Source organism: Lemur catta, chromosome 4 (assembly GCF_020740605.2).
Source record: "Lemur catta isolate mLemCat1 chromosome 4, mLemCat1.pri, whole genome shotgun sequence".
Taxonomy (NCBI): Eukaryota; Metazoa; Chordata; class Mammalia; order Primates; family Lemuridae; genus Lemur; species Lemur catta.
Genome location: NC_059131.1, coordinates 57,338,253 through 57,354,655, shown reverse-complemented (window position 1 = coordinate 57,354,655; position 16,403 = coordinate 57,338,253). Strand labels below are relative to the sequence as shown.

At 47.4% G+C, this 16,403-nt stretch overlaps 1 protein-coding gene across 2 annotated transcripts in view; it reads right to left on the bottom strand.

The window, feature by feature from the left end:
• Nucleotides 1-16,403, bottom strand: part of TET3 (tet methylcytosine dioxygenase 3) — a 101,218-nt gene that overhangs the window by 12,813 nt on the left and 72,002 nt on the right. For both annotated transcript variants that reach the window (XM_045549892.1, XM_045549891.1), the window contains 6 exons: nt 15,736-15,826; nt 9,365-9,458; nt 5,917-6,125; nt 4,557-4,707; nt 1,811-1,900; nt 1,175-1,312 (listed from right to left, as the gene is read on the bottom strand). In XM_045549892.1, coding sequence (XP_045405848.1) covers nt 1,175-1,312; nt 1,811-1,900; nt 4,557-4,707; nt 5,917-6,125; nt 9,365-9,458; nt 15,736-15,826 — 773 coding nt within the window. The remainder of the gene's footprint in view (nt 1-1,174; nt 1,313-1,810; nt 1,901-4,556; nt 4,708-5,916; nt 6,126-9,364; nt 9,459-15,735; nt 15,827-16,403) is intronic.

Genomic DNA, 16,403 nt, shown 5'->3' with positions numbered 1-16,403 from the left:
CAGACCCTCCCTCACCCCTGTCTGCTCCACACTTACATCCACACCTCCAGCAGGCATCACCCCAAACCTGGCCTTCCCTGTTATTCTACATCTTAGGAAATGCTCCCAACACTCACTCAGTTGCTCAAGCAAAACACCTTGCAGTGGTCCCTCAGTCTTCTCTCTCTCATCCTGTGTTCGGTCCATGAGCAGGTCCTCTGAGCCATCCCTTCAATATTGTGCAACATCTGACCCACTATACGCCCCGACTCTGCCTGAGCCCTGTCACTTCTGGCCTGGATGCCCACCCACTTCCTAACTAGCCTCCTTCCTCCTATTCTCTCCCCTCTGCCCCACACCCACAGTCACCATCACATACTTTTTTCTCTACCTGCAGCAGTAAAGGCACACTCTTAACTCTGCAATGAGATCTTACCATTGCCCAGCTGAAACGCCCTCCAGCAGCTTCCCATCACACTCAGCAAAACCCACAGCACCCCCGGCCGAGGCAGCTCCCCATGATCTGGCCCCTGCCCACCTCTCTGATCTCATTCCTCCGCTTCCCCCCTTGCTTACTCTATCCCACCTCACTGGCTTCCCGGCTGCTCCCGCTCCAGAGCCCCTGCCTGCTGTGCCTCTGCCTGGAGCATCCTACCCCACACTCTCTCGCTCTGTGCATTTCTCTGTTCAAATGTCCCCTTCTCAGAGAGGCCTTCATCCCTCACCCTACTTCATTTCTTCCTCACGGTCTTCACTGCCATGGGACATTGCAAAAGATACTTGGGCCAGGACTTTGTCCGTTTTATTCCCCAGCACTAAGAGCAATACCTGGGCACAGCTGGTACTCAATAAACATTTGTCCAGTGAATGAATTAAAAGGTCTGTTTGGATTTAAATCCAAGTGTCCACTGGGACCTGGAACCACGTTTTAGATAACAGGAGACTCCAGGTGCCCAAGGGGATGCATCCTGCGGCACCCACCTAAGACATGGACACAAAGCCAGCCTTGTCCATTCACTGTGGTGAGGGATTTCTCTAGAATCGAGTAGGAGCAGGCAGTCTGCAGGGCACCTCCCAGAGTTCTGGGAGTCCTGTCTCCATGTCTGTCCCTACTCTGAGCCTGCCTTTCTGTGCGGGCGGGCTCCCTTGCAGGATGTCCTGCAGGCGGGCTGTGACAGTACCCAGGCTTCCTTACCACGGTGCACCCATTGTAGAGGTTATGCTGGTCCTTGTGGGCGTGGGCACAGAAGTCCATGCAGGCCGTGACCCCCGCGAAGGGCCGCCCTTCCTTCAGCCCCAGACGGCAGTCGATCGCTACTTCCTCGTTGGTTACCTGTGGGGATGGCCAAGGAGAGCTCTTGCTGTGACCTGCAGTGAGTGGCCCTGATTCTGTACCTGGGGAGGCAGGTCTTGGAGGGAGGGAGGTTGGGGATCACAGCTGCCTTGCACTTGGACTGCAGGAGGGAGGTTTCCTGGCTAAGAGCTCCCAGCTCCAAAAAAGTTACTTTCAGGCCCTTGTGGAAATTGCTCCCTTCTGGGTTGTCTTCGTCATCTGGAAGATGCAGGGGTTGTCAGGGGAGAGAAACTTGGCCTGACCCATGGGAAACCAGACCTAAGAAGGTGGAGATTAGCAGAGGAAGCACAGAGAAGACCAGGGACGGAGGAGAGATGGCATGGGATGCAGTCAGCTTGGTGTAAAAGGGGGTCTTATCAAAGAACTACATCACTGCTTTACTTCTGGGCTGGGCTCTTCCCCTAAGCGCACAAGGGAGCCCACTCCCCAGCTTCCCCACTCAGGGAGCCCGAGTGGAGGAAGGCCCGGGCCCAGTACCTGGTTCTGATAGGCCTGAGGGGCCAGCTGCTTGTACAGGGGAGCAACTTCAGTGGCCAGGTCCTGGAAACTCTTCCGGAGCACTTCTTCCTGCAGAGAGAAGAGCAGTCACACATATCCAGAGTGGCCCTGCCTGGCAAACTCTGCACCCTGGAAATGAACCACCGTTCCAGAACTGTCGCAGGGGTGTCACCAGGAAGGCGGGAAGTGAAGTGTCATCCGGTGTCTTTATGGTGTCCTCTCTGGGAGGGGTATGGGTACCATGTCCATTTGGGGACTGTGAAGCTCCCAGGAAAAGCCACTGCCTGAAGGCCCAGTCACCTTGACTGCTAAGCTATTGCTCCTGCCAGCCCCTGGCCCAGCTCACCCGAGAACACAAAACAGGTTCTTGCTTTTGAGTGCTGAACACCCTAGGTCAGAGACATAGTACAGTGGGCATGAAGAAACCACGAGCATATGCATCCTTCCTCTATGATAGATACAGGAAAAGAGGAAAGACAGGGTCTGTGCTGGAAATTCCACAGCCAGTGTGGCCCTGAGCCAGGTACGAAAACAAACCTCAAGGCTCTCGTTGCTAGACTGGTACCACACAGTGTTAGTCACAAGCTATGTGTAGCTTTTGAAATACAGATTTTAATTAAAATTCAATCAAATTATAACTTCATTCTCTCATTTGTGTTAGCTATAATTCAAATGCTCAAAAGCTGCATGTGGCTTCTGAGCAGCAAGGAACGTTTCCATCTCACAGAAAGTTCCACTGGGCAGCACTGGTCCAGGCAAAGCAGCAGCCACCTGGTCACATCTGGCAGAGAGTTTCAGGCACCCACAGCCTCTCTCTGGCCCTCCGAGGGTGGCAAGTGGGGCTTGCAGGGGCTCCCAGGAGGCCTTGAGCACAGGCACAAAGTGTATGGAGAATAAAGCAGGAGGACAGAACAGAGAAAAAGAACCAAGTACATAGAATTAGAAGTGGAAGATGGAGAGGATGGCTGAGCTGTCCACCCAGTGGGGAGGCCAGGGCTGCCAGCCACTCCTGACCAAACCAGCCAGGCCAGCAGGGCCAGGCCACCTGCCTGGCTGTTGTCTGGATGCTGCCATCAGCACAAGGGCCCGAAGCTGGCACAGCATGGGGCTGAGGCTCATGAGAGCTCCAGAGAAACACAGGCCTAGATTTAAATCCTGCCTTCACCTTTTTTAATTTATTTTTTAAGACAGAGTCTCGTCCTGTAGCCCTGGCTACAGTGCCGTGGCATCAGCTTAGCTCACAGCAACCTCAAACTCCTGGGCTCAAGAGATCCTCCTGCCTCAGCCTCCCCAGTAGCTGGGACTACAGAGGTGGGCCACCATGCCCGGCTAATTTTTTCTATCCGCCTTCAACTTTAACAAGCCATTCGCCTCATCTGTAAAGTGAGGCCAGTGATGCCTAGATCAGGTGCGGTACCTGTGAGGTGCTCAGCACAGGACCTGGCATATAGTAAGCACACTGGAAATGGTGGCTGATAGAACACGGAAAGTATTTGTGAGAAGTTAAACCAACATCTTTTCATTCCTGGTAGCTCTTAGGTCTTGGTGGCCCTGGGGCTCCTCCATTCATTGAAACAACTGCATTTGCGGCTTTGGGCAGATTCTACTGTAAATAAAAGTCTAGCATGAAATTAGACTATTTTAACCTCACACATAGTCTAACAGTCAGGTTTGGGGGAATAGAGTTCTAAATTTCAAAATGCTTCCTTTTACTGATGAAGAGCAAAGCTTGGAAGTCGGAGCATAGAAGGTGATATGGGCTTTGGTGTGGAGAAGATATTCCCAATGGATGTCCCTGCCCCAGGGCGAGGGGGAAGCTCTTCTAGGACTAGGAGCTTGGAGAGATTCGGAAAGTTGAGACCAGAATCAAGATGTCTGCCTGGATCCTAGCAAAGGGACTCAGTACCCCACCTCCTCCACTAAGGCGGGGAGGGAGGTGGAATGCTGGAGAGCCCGAACAGGCTCGCACCTTCTTTACGCTAGAACTCTTGAGTGGAGACCACCTCTCGGGGGAGCCTTTGCAGCACGAGCGACAGAGGAGAAACAGCAGGCAGCAAGTGGCCTGAGCTGAGGCTCCGGCTCCCACAGCCCAAGCAGGGCCTTGTCCTGTCATCGCGGGGAAGTGGGGAGGCTCTGTGGGCAGGGGTCCAGGTGAGGAGCCCGAGTGAGGAGGCCTCATGCCTAGTGTGGATGCCAGCCCAGAGCCCAGGGACCAGGCCAGGCCCACAGCATGGAGACGACTGCCCAGAGACACCTGCCCAGCAGCCAAGCAGGGTGAGAGGCACCTCGGGAAATCCAGCAAAACCCCAAAAGGTGGCCCACGGACTGGAGGCCCCTCTTCTTGCTGCACCTATCACCCCCAGAAAGATGTCCTGGGAAGAATGAAGGGAAGAAATGACCTTTTGAGAAGGTCAAATTCTGATGAGGAATTTGAATATGTATCTTAAATATTTAGAAATTTACCTTAAATAGATTGTTTAAACTGGAAGAATCTTAGGCACCGTAACTGGTAAGCCTAATTTTTCATGCTTCATGCCTGTCCACACACCCCACGTTCCTTGTTTCACAGCAAGCTACGGTCAGTTTAAAACATGAAGTAAAGCAAGTTCCACTTTCCGTGCATCTGAGTCCTGGTGAGCCAGTCCTACCTCCCAATGAACTACTGAGGACGACAGGCAGCAAAGGTGGGGGGGAGGGTACCTGCGCTCCCTGCAGCTCTGCTCACCTCTTTGGGATTGTCCCCTGCTAGGCGGAACTTGCGAGGTGTCTTGCTTCGAGCGTATTTACAGCCATTGAAGTACATGCTCCAGGAACAACCAAAGGAAAAGGAGGCACCGCAGGTGTTGGGGTCTTTGCCTTGGCAAGCGCAGGTCCGGCTGCAACATACATCACAGGTTAGGCATGCAGATGCACTATCCCTTTGTTCTGGAATCTTCCTCCTCCCTCAAGGGGTGGTCCAGCTGAGCCTGGCATCCACTAGCCTCCCAGTGACTGGGACACACCTTTCCCTGCCCCCAACTTCTCTCTCAGATTTGCTTGAGTAGAAAAGTCAGCTCCAAGCAACCTGCTCTGTCCCCCGTCCCCGAGCCTGAAGGTCTAACCCAGAGGCTGGTGTTGGGAGAAGCACAGGGGTTGTTTGAGATGAGGGGGAAGAATCTAGTATAAACCCATTAAGGATCAAGGTTTATACTTTTCCTTAGGTCTAGTATCTTGACCAGCTCTGACACAGACAGGGAAATAATATAAAACCCAGGGGTTGAACATGCCTATTTCCTATAGCCTAGATGTTGACAGGCCTTTAAACAAATAAATACTGACATGAAAATTCAATGCTTAATAACATCTGGAAACAACCCTAATGCCCCTAACCGGGGAATGGATGAATGAGGAATACTACTTAGCAATAAAAAGGAATGAGCTACTGACACACAGGTCAACACAGATGAACCTCAAAAATGTTATGTTGGGTGGAGGAAAGGCTACACACTGCATGATCCCATTTATGTGACAATTGTGCAAACGCAAACCTACAGGGACAGGAAACAAGACCGGTGATTGCCAAGGGCTAAGGGAAGGGTTTGCCTATAAAGGGCATGGGGGTATGATGGGGGAATTTTGGGGGATGATGGAACTGTTCCATATCTTGATTGTGACGGTGGTGGGTACATGACTGTACACATTTATCAAAGCTCTCCACACTATATACCTAAAGGATGAATTTTATTATAAATAAATATACTTTAATTAAAAAAAAATAGGAAAACCCCAATAAAGGCAGGTTTTGTAAATACCATCAACACCTTATATTTGTGGGGCACACATGCTTCCTCACACTTGTTGATGTCATTAGCATCTGCACACTGATCTGGGGTTTAACAGTGAAGCTGAGCCAAGTGAACAGACTCTGGAGCCAGGGCCAGGACCCGGGTCAAGACCTGTGTGCGAGCATTCTTCAGCCACGGTGCTAGCTCTGCAGGACAAACAGCATCCAGGAGAGCACGAGAGCTCTCCCCAGAGCTGCCCCGGGTCCCGTTCATCCCTGACCCCGCCGCCCCCCCCGACACATACTGTGCCCCACCACGTACTCATCGTTGAGGCCGCATCTCCGGCTGGTGGGGTTCCCATATTTCCGGAGGGTGTCAGTGAGCTCCTGGTAGAGGGTGTCTCCGAGGCTACGGGGGATGCCCTCCCAGGCCAGGATGAGGATGACGATCACAGCGTTCTGGCAGTGGTGGCCCGCCCGGTGCCGCACCAGGCAGAGCAGCTTCTCTTCCAGCGTGTGCCTGCGGATCACCTGCAGGGACAAGGGGCCGTTCCATTAGCCACAGGAGCCAGGTACCCAGGCTACTCTCTGCGGGTACCATGCACCCCTCCCTCTGCTGCATGGACCGGGGGGTACAGGTCTTTAGGGCCGTGTCCTGGGGGTGTCACATTGTGGCAACAGCAACCACACAGGCTAAGAGACCATTGTAATTAGGAAATGAAAAACACAAAAGTTGTTTTAAAGAGTGAAATAAAAAATAATTACAAAGTCCAAGTTATTGATGACTGACATAGGCTTTAGCAGGAAAACTACATAGACAAAATTTTAAGTCAAAATACAGTCAGAGATTTTTATGTTGTCCTAAAACGTTTGCAGAGAAGATGGTGAATACCTGTGTGTTTTTAGTTAAAAAGGGGGTCGGCCCTGTGGAAAAGAGTTCGGTGGTTTCTCAAAGAGCTAAACACAGAATTACCATATGATCCAGCAATTCCACGTCCAGGAACACACCCTGGGGAACTGAGAGCAAGGACTGAGACAGATCCTTGTGGATCCGGGTTCATGCAGGCTCATTCACAAGACCCAAAAGGTGGAAACAACCCAAGCGTCTTTCAACCCATGAATAAGAGGGTGTGTCCATACACTAGGATATTATTCAGCTTTAAAATGGAATGAAATCCTGACACGTTACAACATGAATAAACCTTGAAAACATGCTAAGTGAAATAAGCTAGACATAAAAGGACAAATATTATATGATTCCCCTATATGAGGTACCCAGAACAGTTGAATTTATAGAGACAGAAACTAGATTAGAGCTTATCAGGGGCTGCAGGAGGGGACGATGGGGAGTTATTGTTAACGGGCACAGAGTCTGAGACGATGATAAAGGCTGGAAATAGACTGTGCTGATGGCCGCACAACAATGAATGCACTTAAATGCCACTGACCCATATACTTAAAAACAGTTCAAATGCTAGATTTTATGTTTACATATTTTACCAGTTTTAAAATGTAATATATCAAAGCCATTGAATTGTACACTTCAAACGGGTGACATGTATGTGAATTATATCTCAATAAAGCTGTTAATTTTTTTTAAAAAAGCAAGGGCCCTGGCCATGCACTGCTCTACAGCTCTGGATCTGGCCATTCCCCAGTCCAGGTCCTCATTCGACTCCCAAAACGCTGTCCTGGCTCGCAGGAAGGATGTGGCAGGGCAAAGCGTCCTGGGGAGTGACGTGGCTAAAACTTCCCAAAAGATCCCAAGTTAATTCTGAGACCAGGTAAGATGTGCAGGCCTGTGGCAGGGGGAGCAGGAGGGCAGACTGGGGAGGGCTCAAGTATCGAGCTAAGGGGCAAGGCCTTGAGGCGGGGGCTCCACAGAGGCCTGTGAGCTGGGGGCTTCATGCTTTAGAAAGGGGTGGCAGAGAGTCAGGAGAAGGACGAGACAGGGAGACTAGCTGGGGTGCCGCTGAAAGGAATGGACTCCTGGGACATTTAGGAGAAAAGCGGCTTTAGGATCACCTGACTACAGGGGCTGTGGACAGACGCCTGGAGCACCGACGTACCAAGGACCCAGTTCCTCCCCCTCCATCGTGCTGCTGTCCTCTCCCGGCCGCAGGAACTGGCCGCTGGTGCCAGGCAAACGTGCTCTTCCCAGCCCTTGGCAGAGCCACACAAGCCCTGGCTGGGGGCTAACACTTTACCACCTGTATCCAGGTCTGGAAAAGCATATTTTTTTCTTAAATGCCATCCACACAACCAGCTATTCTTTCTTTAAGAAGCCAATTTTTTTGAAGCTGGAAAAGTTCCTAACTCTGCCTGTGCCCTAAGAATTTTCATTTTCATGCCCAAGACTTTGGAATTCAACAACTGCCTGAATTAGCAGGAGAAGGGGACAGCTGGCACTCTGTGGCTGGTGCCATCTCTCTGGAGGGTCCTCTGGGGAGGTAACACCCCACCACGATCAGCCAGGTCAGACCTCCCCCTGCAGTGACCATCTCTCACCAGGGTGGGGCAACCTGCCTCTTCACACCTGTGAATACACTAAGCAGTTCCAGATTCTTTTCTTGTGTATAATTCTGCAATGTTCACTGAAAATTGCTAAAAATAGATACGTGGTAGCTCAAGTTCAGACACCTTTTATTTTCATTAAACACAAAAAGATGCAAAGGCATGGGATATATACCAGATAAAAAAAGGCACAAGCACAGATGGACATATGCTGACAAAGGTCATCTTACGAGCCTCCCTCACGCTAAGTCAGCCGTGTGTGTGCCCACCCAGCCATTCCACCCTTGCCCAGGTGACCCTCCTCACCAGCAATGCTTCTACCCTCTCCCCGGCCCATATAACATGGCCCAGTACTCACGACCCCAGGGACACACCTCTTCTTGGGGAAACTGAGCCTGAACGTTCCTCCCACCCTGAACTACAGCTCAAGTCTGCCTCACAATGGTAACCTAAATTATTCTAGCCTCCACAGCTTTATTTCCCATGTCTCTAAGGCACAAACACCTTGAATGCAGGGACCGAGCCTTCCCTGAGCGTGTGCTCTCCCTACCAAGCACCAGCACAGTGCTGAGCCCCCAGCTGCTGATGAACCTCGCTGTCCTGCCTGAGCACCATTCTGCAGCAGCACATGCTCTGCTGTTTAAAGATCTCTCTGTGGCCTGGAAGGGCAAAGTCAGAGGGACTTTGTTTTGGTGACTTGGGGTCTGAGACATTGATGCTCTCCCTGCTCAGGCTGCCTGGTAGCAAACAGGGGCTTAGAGGCCAGACAAGAGCAAGGCTGGTCCACAGCCATGCCCAGAAGCCCAGCCTCTTTCCTCTGGCCGGGTGTGAGCATGCCAGCCTTCAGATTCGGCCCTGGCCTGCAGGCAGGGGGCAGGAGACAGGAGCACTGGCAGCTCTAAGGCACAGGGAGGGGGAAGGGGAGTCAAACGGTCCACAGCGGGGCCCAGCATCAGGTAATGACAGCATCTCCAGCTTCCCCTTTTCCTACTCCTGCAGGCCTGAACCATGGGGACAGTATGAGCTGGGTGTGATGACTAATGCAGTTCTGAGGCCAGCCCAGGACCCAGGGATTGGCATTCAAACAAGATGAGGACAAACAGCTGAGGCTGGGGGAAAATGACTGTAACCAAGTCCCAGATACCAGCTCCGAAGTTCACGTGGACAGTAAACATGTCACCTCCAACACCCCCACCCCACCCCCACCCCCAGTCCTGCTACACAAGGGGGTGAGGAGAGTGAGGCTGGACACTCACCCACTTTGCAATGGGGCAGCCGCGGGAGCTCTTCCCCTCCTTCCCCGTGTAGATGACCTTCTCAATCCGGATGGCTTTCCCCTTCTCTCCATACCTGCAGAGGGAGACAGAAGCCACCGTTAGCACAGGGGAACAGCATAAGAGAGCAGCTTCTGGTAAGAAGGCAGCTCCGGTGTGCTTCAGTTTGGGTTTCTAGTTACTGTGGGGGTAATAGAGAAGAAACAGAAAGGTTTAAATGTTTATTCTGTGCTTATAGGTTCTGCACCAGGCCCTGGTTCACCTGATCCTTCTCTGCTCCTGTCCATCTGGCCCATCTCTGTCTCAGGCAAAGAAGCAGTTAAGCACAATGTCCCTGATTATCACCTCTGAGCTTCCAGGAAGGGAACTGAAACCAAAGGCTAATCACAGGCATTTGTATCTAGGCCCCAATGGCTGAGGCACTCTGAGAGTTAGCTGTTTATAAATATAGCACATGAAAGAAAATAAATCGGGGAAACCCATGATGTTCTCTTGGAATAACTCCCAGTGACATCTGACCATGATGAGGTCATATAGCTAAAGCTGCGGGGAAGTGACTCTACCAAGCACAAACGCCAGCTCCAAGCTTCGCCTGGATAGTTCCTGCACGTACCCGCTGCCCTGGCCTACACACATGCGCACACACAGTCAGGGCTTCAGAGCCTCAGATCTCTGAGACCATCTAATCAACCACAATATGCTCAGAGGGGATGAAACTATGGCCCCAGAGTTTAACTGACTTGCCCAAGGCCACACAGCTATGTGGGGGCAATGGTGGTTAAAGCACAGTCTTGGAGATCAGGCAGACTGGGTTTGAGTGCCAGCCCAGCCGCTTTCTTGCTAAGTAACTATGGCCACATTACTGAATTTTTCTAAGTCTCAGTTTTCTCATCTCTAAAATGGAGATATAAATGGGCCTGGGTGTGGTGGCTCACATCTGTAATCCCAGCTCTTTGGAGGCCAAAGCAGGAGGATTGTTTGAAGCCAAGAGTTTGAGACTAGCCTGGGCAACATAGCAAGACCTCATCTCTACAAAAAATTTAAAAATTAGCCGGGTGAGGTAGTGCACTCCTGTAGTCTTAATTATTCGGTTGGCTGAGGCAGGAGGATGACTTGAGCCCAGAGAGTTTCAGGTACAGTGAGCTATGATTGGGCCACTGTACCCCAGCCTATGTGACAGAGTGAGACCCTGTCTCTACAAAAAGAAAAAAAAAATGTTTCCTACCTCTTAGGCTTGGTAAAAATCAAATGATAATCCACTGGGAGTACACTATTTGAAGTGCTTCAAAGTACTTGGTGTGAGGGAAGAGCCTAATAATTATTGTTCATAATGCAAAAGCTATATTACTGAATCATCTCATTTTTAATAGTTTTTTAGTTTCAGGTACAATATCGTATCATCTGCAGATAATGGCCATTTGCCACTGTCTCCTTTCTCCTCTTTATACCTCTGTTCCAGTCTCTTGTCTCTACTGGCAACGCATGGCTAAAGTGCAAGCATGCACCTTTGCTTACTTCTCGACTTTACTGAAAATGTCTCCAACAATTCATTACCAAGCACAAAGCTGGCTCTGGGGAAGAGACAGATTTCCTTACTTAGGAGGGTGCTACTGAGGGTCTCCTGTTCCAAGAATTCTTAATCAAGAATTGATCATTCTTACCAATACGTGATTGGTTTTTCTTCTTTGACCAATAAACATGGTGTGCTATTTTAACAGATTGTCTAAATCAAACTATCCTTGTATGTTCGTAATGAATCCAATTTGATCCCACTCCACTTCTAGAATTCTCTACCTCAGAAATAACTGTACAAATGCACCAAGATTTAGAAACAAGATATTCACTGTCACATTGACAGAAAAATTATAAACTTATATGTCTAGTATGGGACTGGCTCAACTGTAATATAATAAATTTTATAGTAAAATCAACTTCCATATAATGGCAAACTATGTCACTATAAAAAAATGATTAGATAGAATTCTATGTACTGACATGGGAAGAAATTAAGTGGGGGAGAAACCAAGCTGCACACAGTGGATATATTGTGATCCATCCCATTTGGTTCAAAATTTCTCTATATACATACGCGTATCTTTGTAAATGTTTAGAACAAACTGAAAGGTAAGCAAACTTTAGAGCTTTATTCACACTTTACTTAGACTTAAAAAAAATCCTTTTTGTTTCATTTCTGTAATTGACAAAAAGAACGAAGATTTTTAAAAAATGCTAAGTGCCTTGGAGTTACAGGTTCTTTATTTCACTCAAGATCTTGGCAAAGTGATGAGAAGTGTTTCTAGTAATTACAACATGAAAATTCTAAGACTCTGTCAGTCCCTTATAGAAAGTGTTTGGAGACAGGACTCTGTGGAGTTTCTACAGCACCGTCTAGATAAAGAGGAAGAGATCAGGTAGTGCTGCTTTTGGTTAGTTCCTGGACAACTTTCATTTCAACAAGCACTGATTAGGCAGCCACCCACAAGCGCAGGGCCTGGGCCCTTGGTGTGTCCCAGGGATCCCTGTCGGGAAGAACAGCCCAAGGTGACCACACCACTCTGAGACAGGACTCTCATGTTCCTCGCAGGAGGGTGAGCCGAGGACACGGACGCTGGCTTTCCAACCAGGTCCTTCCCCACCATCCTGTCCTTGTGAGAAATGCACCCTGCGGTGAACTCCACATAAGAGAGCAAATAAAAGGGCAAAACACAGTCCGATCAGCTAGATGGAAAAAAAAAAAAAGAACTGACTCTGTTCAAAGATAACCAACCAACTCTCCAAGAGGCTCTAAGTGTGTGTGTGTGTGTGTGTGTGTGTGTGTGTGTGTGTGTGTGTGTGTGTGTGTATTTTTTGGGGGGGGGGGACAGGGTCTTGCTATGTTGCCCAGACTAGACTCAAACTCCCAGGCTCAAATGATCTTCTTACCTCAGACTCCCAAACAGCTGGGACTACAAGTATGTGCCACCATTCCTGGCTCCTTCTAGTATGAGGCTAACTTCTAGACTGTAAACTAAGTCTACAAGGCTAAAACCTTATTCTAAAAGGTAACTGATAATCTTAGCCAGTGGTTTTCCAAGGGTGGTGCCAGGGCCAGGAGCATCACCACCGCCTGGTGATTTGGCAGGAAGGGAACAAAGACTCTTGGGTCCCAACACAGACCTGCCATGTGAGAAGCTAGGGTGGGGCCCAAGCCACATGTTCTTCCACAAGCCCTCAGGACATTCTGAGGCCTGTTGAACTTTGACAACCTCTGCTCTAAAGCTGTGCTCCTTCCTCAGGGTCATCTCTATCACATAGTAATGAGACCAGCTTGCGCAAAGCTCACTGGTAGCACAATGTTGCTTCCTTGTCTCTAGAACAAGCATTTACCGCACTCCTAGGCTGCAGAGAATCCCCTTCCCAGATAGAACATGTGAGGCTCTGTGTGGTGCACCATTCTCAGATACAGGTTTTGACAAATGACTCCAATTATCTATGACAATCAGTGCCTGGGTACCCAGGAGGTATGAATCCTAAACTGGGATATGTTATGATTTGCTTTCAACCTCCCCCTCCTTTCTCCAAATCTTAACCAGAGAAGCTAAAAGCACCAATGTCTCCTTAATTTCAATTTATTTCCCCCCTGCCTTTGGCCAACTCCTGAAAACAGAATGGTCTTGCAGAGAAAGGGCTGAGGGGAGAGGTCGAGGGAAAGAGACAGCCTGGATCATTCACAAACTATACCCCCAGCCAGGGGATTTTCACTGATCATCATGCCCCTCCTTGTTCCAGAAAGGATTTTAAAAAGATGTCTAAGATAAAAATAACAGGTCGTAAAATCAAAGTAAATGGGGGGAAGGAAGAAGATATGTTGGAACACAAAATGCAATCAGAGGGGTCTTTGTGTGTTTTTGAGAGATAGCCTGGAACATCTGTCATATCAGAAATCAAAAAAAAAGCTATTACAGGCCTGTTAACATCATGTCAAAAAAAACTCAGGAGTGAACCTGAATAGGCTCCATGGATCAAAGATGAGAAATTACCTTCCTCCTAATGGTGGTACACAAATCTGGCTCTAAGTTTACTAGCAGCCAACATAAAGATGGAAATGCAATCTGTTCCATGATTTACAAGGTCCTTAAGATAAAAATAAACCAGTTGCTAAGGAAAAACACAAGTATTCCTGGTCTTGAGAGGAATTCCTCCCTTGGATCAGTTTACAGTTGGCTGTTATTTTTTAAAGCAATGGGGGGGGGGGAGACAAATCTTAACTTTATAACTACCTCTTAATCCTTATTTCAAAATGTATTCTTCTATAACTAAGAGAGTTGTCTGGAAAAAATCTTATAAAATTGTTGCCCAAAAAACCCCCAAATCAAAAAACCTGCCCCAGATGAAACTTGCACATTTGACTCCCTGTAGCAAACGATTTTGCTTACAAAAATCACTGCCTAAAATGCTGCCCGGCCCAACCTGGGAACCAAAACACACATGATGTGGACACATGCAGGCAAACACAGACAATATGCACACAGTTTTAAATGTGTTTCACTCTCATGGACTCAGAAGTACCCTTTAAATCAGGCCTGAATTTACTGATTTGGTCTTTGACCATTCTGAGGGGCCACATGGCATAAGAAATTAAGAGTGATTATCACAGATCACTGTCCTCCAAACATCTCACCTTTTACTCATTCAGAGGAGCTGTTACAGTCATTCAGTTAAAAATCACGTTCCCTGCTACACTGACAACAGGATTCGTTTGGCTCCCCTGGTCAGACAAAATCTGGTTCCCAAATTTGTGGGATTTTTCTAAGCCACTCTGCTCCCCACATATCTGCATGTATACACATGGGGAAACATATGCTTATTGTCTACATAATCTTAGGCTTTATTATTAAAATACTAATGCTTGCTATAAAAAAGACAATCAGTGCGTATGTATATGAGGTAGACAATGACTGTCCACTCTTTCTGTAGTACTTACAACAAGCATTTTGCATTTTCCATACATCAATTCAGTTTATCCTCACAACACTCCTATAGCATATGTACTTTTATCATAATCTTAATTTTGCTGATAAGAAAACTGAGTCACAGTGGAGTAGAGTAATTTATCAAAGGACTCAGCAGTAAGTGGCAAGGCCAAGATTGGACCTTACTTTAGCTCCAGAGTCCATGTTCTCAGCCACCGAGCTATTAACCTCTTCATAGACTAGAACTCAGAGTGTTTTACTATGTGCTGTGGGCATGTACATAGTTTTGGGTTTTTTGTTTTTTTTTTGTGGACAGGGTCTCACTCTGTTGCCCAGGCTAGAGTGCAGTGGCGGCATCATAGCTCACTGCAACCTCAAACTCCTGAGGCTCAAGTGAATCCTCCTGCCTCAGTCTCCTGAAGAGCTGGGACTCTACAGGCACATGCCACCATGCCTGGCTAATTTTTCTTTTTTCTTTTTTTAATTTTTGTAGAGATGGCGTCTCCCTATGTTGCTCAGGTTGGTCTTAAACTCCTGGCCTCAAGCAATCCTCCTGCCTCAGCCTCCCAAAGTGCTGAGATTATAGGCATGAGGCATCATGCCCAGCCTGGTTTTAAAGTTTCCATCTGTATGAACTGCTTAAGAAAAACCCTATAGTCTTAAATTTGAACTTTGAGTGTCAATATAAGCACATGATCTATTTAATCACTAAACAATAACAAAAATAAAAAGTCCACAGACTCAACATAGTTCTTTCTACTGAAATGGCCTAAAAACAATGAACTCCTTACAGTATTGAGTAACCCTACTCCAAGTCTGTTTTCCAAACACTTTCTCCTCCAATAAAAGGAATTAGGACTTCTTAGATAAAGGCACATCATGAGCCCAGAAAATGTGGTCATATGAGAAATCAAGAAAGCTAGTAAAGACTCTAGGATCATATCAAAAGGATTTAGACCACCTAGACAGGCTTCTCGTAGTGGAGGTACAAAAATACCACCTATGAAGTAGTTTTGGAAAAAAGAAAAAACCTAACTCCAATCAGGCCTTTAGACCTAACGACCAATTTATAGGACATACAAAGGGTATGTTAAACAATACCACAATACCAGGGAAAGCCATCAGCAAAATTCAGACTGTGGGAAACTAACCCTATAGGATACAGCTATAGAACCACATTTCTTCAATAAAAACATTTCAAGAAGGTGGGGGCATATGTTGGATGGACCTATAGATTGAAAGAAACCCAAAAGCAACAGAAGTGAGAATCCCACATTCAACCTTCCATAATCTGGATATCTGTATGCTGTCTAGTACAAGGCAATGAAAAATGAGGTGCTTAAAAATTCATATGCCATTAACAACATGCCCATTTCTCCTTGGACATCTCTCATCACTTACCGCTCCTCCATGAGTTCCCGTATAGAGGCTACCGTGGGGCCTGATCCCAGGTGAGTATAATATGGGCCTTCATCTTTCTCCACTATTTGTTCTGCAGAAACACAGAGTAAACATTATTTGGAGATATCAATTAGTCAACATTAATCTAGAAAGGCAAACCACCAACAGAAAAATTAATAGGCAGTTACAAAATAGGAAACCCCAATGGCTTATAAGCATGTGAAAATGTGTTCAACCTTATTAAGAATCAAGAAATACAAATTAAAATCACAATGAAACACCATTATACACAGATCAAATTGGCAAAAATTTTAAAATCTGATAAAACCAAGTGTTGTCAAGACTGTGACCTAACCACTTTGGAATTTAGCTTATCATTATTCTGTAAAGCTAAACAGTTGCACCCAGCAATTCCATTTTTAGACATATACTCTAGACCAGGTGTCAACAAGCTACTCCATTCCTAGGTAAATAACCCCAAAAGATCTGAAAACAGAGACTCAAATGTATACTTTGCCAGTGTTCACAGCAGCATTTATTCACCACAAACAAAAGGTGAAAACAACACAAGTGTCCATCAACAGATGAATGGATACATAAAATGTGGTATCTCCATAGGATGGAAAATTATTTGGCCATTAAAAAGAACGAAGTTCAGATACTTGTTA